Source organism: Solanum stenotomum, chromosome 12 (genome assembly GCF_019186545.1).
Source record: "Solanum stenotomum isolate F172 chromosome 12, ASM1918654v1, whole genome shotgun sequence".
NCBI classification, from domain to species: domain Eukaryota; kingdom Viridiplantae; phylum Streptophyta; class Magnoliopsida; order Solanales; family Solanaceae; genus Solanum; species Solanum stenotomum.
In genome coordinates, this window is record NC_064293.1 from 26,734,214 (window position 1) to 26,745,030 (window position 10,817).

A 10,817-nucleotide genomic window follows, 5' to 3' on the forward strand; every position below is an offset into this window, starting at 1 on the left:
TAGCGGGTCAGATCATTAAATGGTTTAAATGGATATATATTTGATTCTTAAAATTTTGGTTAAAAAAAACTTTTGTGTCAAAAAATTTTAGTGAAAAAAATAATTAAATATGTTGAGTGACTTTCTGTGCAAAGAAGGCATAGTTGAGTGTCTTTTGAGTTGAGAATGAAAGTCGAGTGACTTTCTGAGAAAAGAGTTGATAGTTGAGTGACTTTCAAAGTTATTAACTCCTACTACTTATTTTAGTTCATATATTTAACAGATCGATATGAATAACAAATAGCCCAACATCTAAAGTTAAAATTGACCAGATAAGTGCGGTTGGGTTAAGACTTAAGAATTTTTCAATCTATTTAAACTTGAGGCTATTAGGTCTATATATCCTTAATCATAATAACTTTATTTCTGGCCTAATGACAATTATTAACCTCGAGCTCAAAGTCGGAGCTCAGACATGTGATAGTATTTAAGTACTGTAAATATTTTTTTCAGACTATTGCATGGTCTTTCATATTATATATAGCACATACTTGACTTTATTATCCATAAGTAATTTAGTCTCGCATGAACACGCCAATATAATATTTGTTATTTTCTTAATTGATAGTTATCGTAATATTTTTGTTTTGCAAGAGGAGAATTAATTAGTGAATTTTTGGCTATGCATTAGTCATAATACTGACTTAATTACTCCTTCATTAGAAAAAGGAAAGGATCAAAACTCAAAATAGTTTTTAAGTAAAAGTTACTTTCACAATCCTCCAGGTTCGTAAAAGTTACATTTTTAGTTCATGCTTAACATATACGAATAACCAAATGGCCCAACAACTAAAGTTAAAAATAAAATTGATCAAATAGGGCGTGGACGCGTGATTAAGAGTTTTTCATCAATTTTAAATCTGAGGCTAGTAAGTCATCCTTATCTGAAGGTGAAATATTTTTTTTATACTCAAATAATTTTCAATTCACCACATTTTTCCCTGTATTGAAAATAATTAGCATTACTCCTATTTATAATAGTGCAAAGCTTAAATAAAAGAAGGAAAACAAATAAAATTAAGTTTCTTGACAAGCGAACATAATAAGGTTGAAGATTTCTCTGGAATCAACTATTTTTCTACTGACACTTTCAATTTAAAATATTGGCAAATCTTATGCTTGGACTTTAACGCTATTAATTATTTGTTACCCTTCACTCTTTTTACTACTCCTATAATAATATAATATAAAGTTTGAATACATACACCTGATATATTGTTTGGATCAACTAAACTTTACCTGAGTTTTTTCCTCATTTCCTATTCGATAGGAAATGGTCATATATATATATATAGTCCATTACTTATATAGACTCTTTCCTTTATAAATTGACTTGTAAGATAATTAATTAATTACATGTAGTATTTATTATATTACTATGATATCACTATAAAAACCCTTAGTTAGAAATCCACTCAAATCAAAACAAATCCAAAATGAAGAACCATAATATAATTGTATTTCTGTTTTCCCTCTTCCTAATTATGAGCCTTGGTAGATTTGTTTCATGTAGTGAAGAAACAAAGGTATATATAGTGTACCTTGGAGAGCATAATGGAGACAAGACTTTGAAAGAAATAGAAGATCATCACTCTTCATTTCTTCATTCTGTCAAGGCTACTACTTCCAAAAAAGATGTTAGAGTATCACTTGTTCACAGCTATAAGAACGTCATCAATGGCTTCTCCGCGATGTTAACACCACATGAAGCCGATATCATATCAGGTACCAACTTCACAAACATCCTACATACATATGAACATATATAGTTTAAACTGTTAGAGATAACACACTAAATAATGTAACTTTTAATTATATTACGTCTNTTATTCATGTATAAAAAGTTGCATTAGCTTTACTGTGTTTGGTAGAAGTTTTGTATTAGGTATAGAAGTCAGCATAACTTATACCACGTTTGGTTGGTAAGAATTTAAATGTTGTATAATAGTTATTCATGTATTAATTTATACGGTGTTTGGTTGCATTTTTGTAGTCCTACATAATTAATACCAACATAACTTATGAGGGAATCTATGTATAAAGTTATGCAGGGTAGAAGGTGGAATAAGTTATGTGGGTATTAGTTATACATGTATTAAAATGATAGATTACATATTTACCCTATTAATTTATTTTTTATTTTTTAATTGGAAACTTTACTGTTTCCTATATACGTTTGTTGTTTTTATTTCTTTTTATATATAGATCATTTTCATTTCTTTTAATTTATTTTATTTTATTTAATTGGAAACTTTACTGTTTTCCTATCTACGTTTGTTATTTTTATTTCTTTTTATATATAGACTATTTTCATTTTTTTTTATATTTACCGTTTTTATTTATTTATGCAAATATAAATATTTTTTTAATATTAGAGATTTGATTGTATATTTTTTGACGGTACATATGCTAATCAAATATTAGCATTATGCTGGAGTTGTTCTATCAGTTTAGGATTTTTTTGTTTCCAAATTAGATTATTTCTAGTTGTTTTTGTTTTGTCTATTTTGTTGACCGACTTGGTCACTCTTGGACCTTGTTTGGACACATTTTTATTTGATGAATAAATAGACATGGTCCAATGTTGATTAAAAAAAATAAAAATATTAGTATTGTATATTATTCAATATATTCCACATTTTATTAACATGTATTATTATTTTGTAAATAATATATATTAATAATTTACTACAAGTTTAATATAATAGTTAATAATTCATGTATTGTAATCTCTACATAACTAAATAATACCTACATAACTAATATCCACATAGCTAATACCCGCATAATTAAACCCTGCATAACTAATACCTGCATAACTAAACCCTGCATAACTAAACCCTGCATAATTAATACCTGCATAACTAAACCCTGCATAACTAATACCTGCATAACTAAACCATGTATAACTAATACCTGCATAACTCTAACCAGTAACCAAACGGCCCCATATAGTTTAAACTATTAGAGATAACACACTAAATAATGTAACTTTTAATTATATTACGTCTCAAGACATTGTGTTGGTTACTTGCCTAAGTTTCTGATCAGTGCAATTATTATTTTTATTTTGTAAACAGGTATGAAAGGGGTAATATCGGTATTTCACAGTGATCCTTATACAATAAAGCCTCATACTACTAGATCATGGGACTTTGTGAGCTTACTGGAAGGAACTTCGCTGATAAATTCTGAAGAAGAATAGCTGCAAAATGCAAATTATGGAGAGGATATCATTGTTGGGGTTTTGGACAGTGGTAAGAGCTTTTCTCTATTTTATTTTATTTTTAAAAAAACATTTGAATATAATACCTTTGTCCCAATTTACAAAGTTCAAAAAAATTAAGTGAGGCTTTTGAATTTTATAGGGTTTTAAATTAAAGATGTATATAATCTTTTGGTCTTAAACTTGTCCAAAAATAAGAAAGTATGTCGACACTTAAATTGAGACGGAGAGAGTAATAGGGAACTCAAAGTTAGGGCTCACTGTGATTGAACAGTACTAGTTCTTATACCTCAGAATTAACTTGAGATTCTTCTTTTTCTAAAGGTGTATGGCCAGAATCTTCAAGTTTCAATGATGAAGGAATGGGACCAGTTCCAAAGTCATGGAATGGAACTTGCCAAGAAGGTGTTGCCTTCAATACATCCCATTGCAACAGGTTGAACTAGTTAATTTCATCCATTATTTTTGCTTTCAATTAAACTTTTATAAATATAATATACTGAATAGTCTACAACTCTCTTTTGCTCTTTTTCCCTTTCTCAAGGAAATTAATTGGAGCACGATACTATTTAAAAGGTTACGAGGCAATAGCTGGTCCTCTTAACGAGACAAGGGACTTTCGATCACCGAGAGATGTAGACGGTCATGGCACTCACACAGCAGGCACGGTGGGTGGTAGAAGAGTCGCAAATGCATCAGCAATTGGTGGATTTGCAAAGGGTACAGCTACTGGAGGTGCCCCCAATGTTCGACTTGCCATCTATAAAGTATGTTGGCCAGTTCCAGATCAGAGTTTAGCTGAGGGAAATGCATGTGTTATGGATGACATTCTTGCTGCTTTTGATGATGCCATAGCTGATGGGGTTCATGTACTTAGTATTTCTCTAGGGTATCAATCTGAAACAAAATATTACACAGAGGATCCTATTGCAATTGGATCTTTGCATGCTGTCAAGAGAAATATTGTAGTTTCTTGTAGTGCTGGAAATGATGGTCCAACACCTTCAACTGTTGCAAATGTAGCGCCATGGATTATCACAGTTGGTGCTAGTACCATCAATCGAGTTTTTTCATCTCCAATTCTGCTCGGAAATGGAATGATTGTCGAGGTGAGGATTGACTCACATTCACTTGTGACTCGCTACAATATATAGTTTAAGTTCTATGTTGGATAAGAAACAAATTAATTTCCGTATAACTTATACTATGTTTGGTAGATAGATAAGAAATAAATTATTCATGTATAAAATTAATACGACGTTTGATTGACAATTTAGAAACTCGCATAACTAATACATGTATAACTAACACTTGAATAACTAATCTCTGCATAGCTAATACAAAAATTCACTAATAACTAATTCCTATCTTACTAATAACTGCATAACTCTAACGAGCTACCAAATGACCCAGTATAATAGAATTAGAAGGTAAACACAACCAACTCTGTGTTATAAGGAGTAATCTTTCATTAGTACCCTGATAAAATGGTAAAAGTAACCTACTTTGGCAAATGAAACTATGTGCATATAGCTGAACCATCAAGTAGTTTAATCCAGTTTTACAAATGAAATTAATTTGTATTCTTTTGATTTATAAAAATATAGGGACAAACAGTAACTCCGATACGGAGGAGGAGGTTGCATCCTTTGGTTTATGCAGGAGATGTAGAAATTAGAGGAACTACGGCAAGCAATATAACAGGGTAATTTTTATTCTTCTTAGTACTTTTAAATTATTTTAACCACTTAGAATTATGAAAACTAACTATTTTTCTCTTATTATTGAATATACAGAACATGTCTTCCTGGTACACTATCAAGAAAACTTGTCAGAGGAAAAGTTGTCCTCTGCATAAATAGTGATATACAGGCATCAATGGAAGTGAAAAGAGCTGGAGGTGTTGCGGCTATTTTAGGAAATTCATTTAACGAGATACAAGTCACCCCTTTTCTGGATCCCACAACAGTTGTTTTCTCATATAGCCTAATAACAATCATGACATATATACGGACTGAAAAATATCCAATGGCAACACTTGTTCCAGGAAATACATTGATTGGTACCAAGCCAGCACCTGTCATGGCACATTTTAGTTCCAAAGGACCAAATATTGTCGATCTTAACATTCTCAAGGCAATATATATTAGTGCCACAAAAGGAGTATTTTAGCATGTAAACCATTATATTTACTGTAACGTGAACGCTCTCTGAAGAATGGTTTTATATTCAATTGCAGCCAGATATAACTGCTCCTGGATTTAACATACTAGCAGCGTGGAGCGAGGCATCATCTCCCCTGTATATACCAGAAGATCGTCGGGTTGTGAAGTACAACATAGACTCTGGAACATCCATGTCTTGCCCACATGTTTCTTCTGTAATTGCACTCTTAAAATCCATTCATCCAGATTGGAGTAGTGCTGCAGTCAGATCAGCTCTAATGACCACATGTAATTCTGTTTTCCTCTGTTTCTCTTCAAAAGAATTAACTCCTAGTTGATTTTTTTACAGAATTTCTCACAGACAGTTGTTTAACTTACTCTTAATGCAGCAACAATCAATAATGTGGTTGGTAGGCCAATAAAAAATGCCACTGGGGATGATGCAAACCCCTTCGAATACGGATCAGGACATTTCAGGCCATCAAGAGCAGTAGATCCTGGACTTGTTTATGATGCTACGTACACAGATTATCTTCTCTATCTCTGTAGTCAAAACGTAAGCCTGGATTCATCATTCAGTTGTCCTGAGAAAGTACCTACGGCGAGTAACCTTAACTATCCATCACTTGCAATAGCTAACATCAGAGGATCCGGCAGGACTGTCAGACGAGTCGTGACAAATGTTGGAAGAGACAATTCAACGTACTTTTTAGTTGTGAAATCACCTCCTGGATATTTTGTTGATATTGTTCCAAAGAGCTTACGCTTCAACAAATTGGGAGAGAAAAGCAGCTTCAACATAACGGTTAGAGCACAAAGCAATGTTGAAAGGAGAAATGAGTTTTCGTTTGGTTGGTACACATGGAGTGATGGAGTCCATGTGGTTCGAAGTCCAATTGCAGTATCATCCACGTAATTATACTATGCATTTGTGAATAAGTGCCAAAAAATATTTTATGAATGTGTAACTAGAGCATGCTGTATGAAATTTCAAATAAGAATTGTTAGGTTCTGTACAATAATTGAAATTGCATTTCTTGCTCATGCAGATGATCGGATTTGTATTATGTAAAATAAAGAAATAATTATATATCTTGCTGTTATGTACCTCTTTGTAAAGATACATGTTTATTCATTTCAGACAATGATTAAAGGAAAATTAAGTTAAGTTCATTAGAAAATGCAATAGATATCCATCACAATAATATTGATATGTATTCGTATCTATCTTTCCCTCGTCTCTCTTTTTCTCTCTCTCTGGCCTATGCCATTTAAAAATGCTGCAGCTTAGAAACTTGCTGCTACTAACAATGAAACAATAAATATATAACTGGTATTTTGCCTTGACGCTATATTGTTATAAATTTGTCAAAATATTGAAGTATGTCTCCCTAAATTGAATGTACAATTTATTGTCATACTACTATTACAGATATTCCACAGTTCATATAATGAATGCATGCCAGATCCTAGTTTCAAAGAACCATTAACATACTAGCAGTGTATAAAAGGTAAACTCGTTTTGAAGATTAATTTTACATTAAGTTGCAGGCGGATATAATTGCTCCTGGATTTAACATACTAGCAGTGTGGATCGAGGCATCATTAAAATTCCCAGACCATGGTAGAGTTGTAAAGAGCACCATCCGTAACGCACACTGCAAAGAAATCTCTGAAAAACTCGCAAAGGATAGACAAGAAGACTAGGCCATTGATCAGTGGTCCCGTGAAAGAGTAGAAATGTGACTGGATGGTGACTAGTTTTGTATTTCATAGATGTTGGATTCTAGAAATTAGAATCTTCTGCATCTGCCTCTTATAATTTTCTAAGATAGATAGTGATGGTCTGAATTGTCTCTTCTACTGTTTTCTAACTTGTTAATTGGGTTCAATGTAGACTAAGAGCTTTAATACGAGGACTTATTGACTTGTATGATCAACAATTGATTAATCACGTGTAGGTATATTTTTTGTATTACTATCATATCACTATAAAAACCCTTGGAGATCCACTCATACTTGACACAAAACAAATCAATATAATACAAGTCATCCAAATGAAGAACCATCATATAATTGTATTTCTCTTTTCCTTTTTCCTAATTATGAGTCTTCGTGGCTTTGTTTCATGTACTGATCAAGAAACAAAGGTGTATGTAGTGTACCTTGGAGAGCACAATGGAGAGAAGACTTTGGAAGAAATAGAAGATCATCACTGTTCATTTCTTCAGTCTGTCAAGGGTACTACTACTTCCAAAGAAGATGTCAGAGCATCACTTGTTCACAGCTACAAGAACGTTATCAATGGCTTCTCCGCGGTGTTAATGCCACAAGAAGTCGATATGATATCAGGTACACAAACTTCATGAACATGGTACATATGTAATTTGTTAGAGGGACCACATTATTAACTAACCATCAGTTATTTATGTTGTGTTTCAACATGTATCACATGTGAGCTTGATTCTTTTTTATGGGTCAAACATGTAAAATTATTCACTTCTAATTACTTAATTATATTATGTCTCAGAGTACCAAATTGCCTCATTTGTTTCTGATCAGTGTAAATAACTTTTTTCAAATCAGGGATGGAAGGGGTAGTGTCAGTATTTCACAGTGATCCTTATGAAATAAGGCCTCATACTACTAGATCATGGGACTTTGTGAGCTTACTGGAAGGAACTTCACTGTTAAATTCTAGAGAAGAATTGCTGCAAAATGCAAGTTATGGAAAGGACATTATTGTTGGGGTTTTGGACAGTGGTAACAATTTTTCTCTGTTTTGTAATGATTTGAACAATGCTATTCCTTAACAAAATTATCTAATTATATTTACTCTATCATCTTTTTATTAAAGGGGTGTGGCCAGAATCTTCAAGTTTCAATGATGAAGGAATGGAACCAGTTCCAAAGTCATGGAATGGAATTTGCCAAGAAGGTGTCGCCTTCAACGCCTCCCATTGCAACAGGTTGACTACATCATTAATTAATTATTGTTCTGTAATTAACTTATATACATTGACAGTATAAACTAATTACACTTTTGTTTTTCCCTTTCTCAAGGAAATTAATTGGAGCGCGATACTATATAAAAGGTTACGAAGCAGCAGCTGGTCCTCTTAACGAGACAAGGGACTTTCGATCACCGAGAGATGTAGACGGTCATGGTACTCATACAGCAGGCACAGTGGGTGGTAGAAGAGTAGCAAATGCATCAGCTATTGGTGGATTTGCAAAAGGTACAGCTACTGGAGGTGCGCCCAATGTTCGACTCGCCATCTATAAAGTATGTTGGCCAGTTCCGGATCAGAGTTTAGCTGAGGGAAATGCATGTGCTACGGATGACATTCTTGCTGCTTTTGATGATGCCATAGCTGATGGGGTTCATGTATTCAGTATTTCTCTAGGGTCTCTACCTAAATCAACATATTATACAGAGGATGCAATTGCAATTGGATCTTTGCATGCTGTGAAGAAGAATATTGTAATAGCTTGTAGTGCTGGAAATGATGGTCCAACACCTTCAACTGTTGGAAATGTAGCGCCATGGGTTATCACAGTTGGTGCTAGTAGCATCGATCGAGTTTTTTCATCTCCAATTATGCTTGGAAATGGAATGATCGTCGAGGTGAGGATTGACTCACATTCACTTGTGATTTGCTATGCACTAATAGTTACTAATAGAATGAGAACACTTAGAAGTAAACACAACCAAATCTGTGTTAGTAAGTAACCTACTATGACAAATGAAATTAATTTGTATTCTTTTTATTTATAAAAAATATAGGGACAAACAGTAACCCCAATAAGGAGAAGGAGATTGCATCCTTTGGTTTATGCAGGAGATGTAGAAATTAGAGGAACTACGGCAAGCAATACAACAGGGTAAGTTTCAATCTACTTAGTACTTTTTAATTAGAATTATGAAAACTAACTACTTCGCTCTTTTTATTGAATATACAGAGCATGTCTTCCTGGTACACTATCAAGAAATCTTGTCAGAGGAAAAGTTGTCCTCTGCAGAAATAGTGATATACAGGCATCACTGGAAGTGAAAAGAGCTGGAGGTGTTGCCACTATTTTAGGAAATCGATTTAACGAGATACAAGTTACCCCTTTTTTGGATCCCACAACAGTTGTCTTTTCATATAGCCTAAATACACTCCTGACATATATACGGACCGAAAAAAATCCAATGGCAACACTTGTTCCAGGAAATACATTGATTGGCTCCAAACCAGCACCTGTCATGGCTTCTTTCACTTCCAAAGGACCAAATGTTGTCGATCCCAATATTCTCAAGGTAGTGCCACAAAATGAGTAGTAATTTATTCTCCGTCCAATTAAACAAGTTAAAACTCTTTCTGAAGAATAGTTTTATACTATTAAATTGCAGCCAGATATAACTGCTCCTGGATTTAACATACTAGCAGCGTGGAGCGAGGCATCATCTCCCCTGTATAAACCAGAGGATCATCGGGTTGTGAAGTACAACATAGAATCTGGAACATCCATGTCTTGCCCACATGTTTCTGCTATAATTGCACTCTTAAAATCAATTCATCCAGATTGGAGTAGTGCTGCAGTCAGATCAGCTCTAATGACCACATGTAATTCTGTTTCTCTTCAAAAAAATTAACTCCTAGTTGATTTTTTTACAGAATTTATCACAGACAGTTGTTTAATTTACTCTTAATGCAGCAACAATCAATAATGTGGTTGGTAGGCCAATAAGAAATGCCACTGGGGATGATGCAAACCCCTTCGAATACGGATCAGGACATTTCAGGCCATCAAGAGCAGTAGATCCTGGACTCATTTATGATGCTACATACACAGATTATCTTCTTTATCTCTGTAGTCAAAACATAAGCCTAAATTCGTTGTTCAGTTGTCCTGAGAAAGTACCTACGGCGAGTAACCTTAACTATCCATCACTTGCAATAGCAAACATGAGAGGATCCATCAGGACTGTCACAAGAGTTGTTACAAATGTTGGGAAAGATAACTCGACTTATGTTTTAGCTGTGAGATCACCTCCTGGATATGCAGTTGATATTGTTCCAAAGAGCTTACGCTTCAGCAAATTGGGAGAGAAACACAGCTTCAACATAACAATTATTAGAGCACAAAGTAGTGTTGAAAGGAGAAATGAGTTTTCCTTTGGTTGGTACACATGGAGTGATGGAGTCCATGTGGTCCGAAGCCCCATTGCGGTATCATCATCAGCATAATTTCCACTATTGTGTAACTAGAGCATGATGTTATAGAATTTCAAACAAAAATTGCTAGGTACCATACAATAATTGAAATTGCATTTCTTGCTCATGCAGATAATCGTATTTGTATTATGCTAAATAAAGAGGTATTTATATATTGTGTTGCTA

General features: G+C 33.7%; 1 protein-coding gene and 1 pseudogene across 1 annotated transcript; both read left to right on the forward strand.

The window, feature by feature from the left end:
- Positions 1-1,475: 1,475 nt before the first annotated feature.
- On the forward strand, positions 1,476-6,346 carry LOC125847266 (subtilisin-like protease SBT5.6; annotated as a pseudogene).
- Positions 6,347-7,482: 1,136 nt separating this feature from the next.
- LOC125849283 (subtilisin-like protease SBT5.6) lies at positions 7,483-10,817 on the forward strand. Its single transcript, XM_049529340.1, has 8 exons — positions 7,483-7,782; positions 8,017-8,193; positions 8,288-8,399; positions 8,494-9,058; positions 9,218-9,315; positions 9,394-9,733; positions 9,827-10,040; positions 10,132-10,817. Exons 1-8 carry the CDS (start codon positions 7,488-7,490, stop codon positions 10,662-10,664), a joined length of 2,334 nt encoding a protein of 777 aa, XP_049385297.1. The 5' UTR covers positions 7,483-7,487; the 3' UTR covers positions 10,665-10,817.

Bases quoted from the DNA above. Each gene is read 5' to 3' on its own strand.
- LOC125849283 (XM_049529340.1), top strand. From the start codon at position 7,488: ATGAAGAACCATCATATAATTGTATTTCTCTTTTCCTTTTTCCTAATT. The intron at 8,400-8,493 runs GTTGACTACATC...CCCTTTCTCAAG, and splicing joins AACGCCTCCCATTGCAACAG to GAAATTAATTGGAGCGCGAT. The intron at 9,316-9,393 runs GTAAGTTTCAAT...TTGAATATACAG, and splicing joins ACGGCAAGCAATACAACAGG to AGCATGTCTTCCTGGTACAC.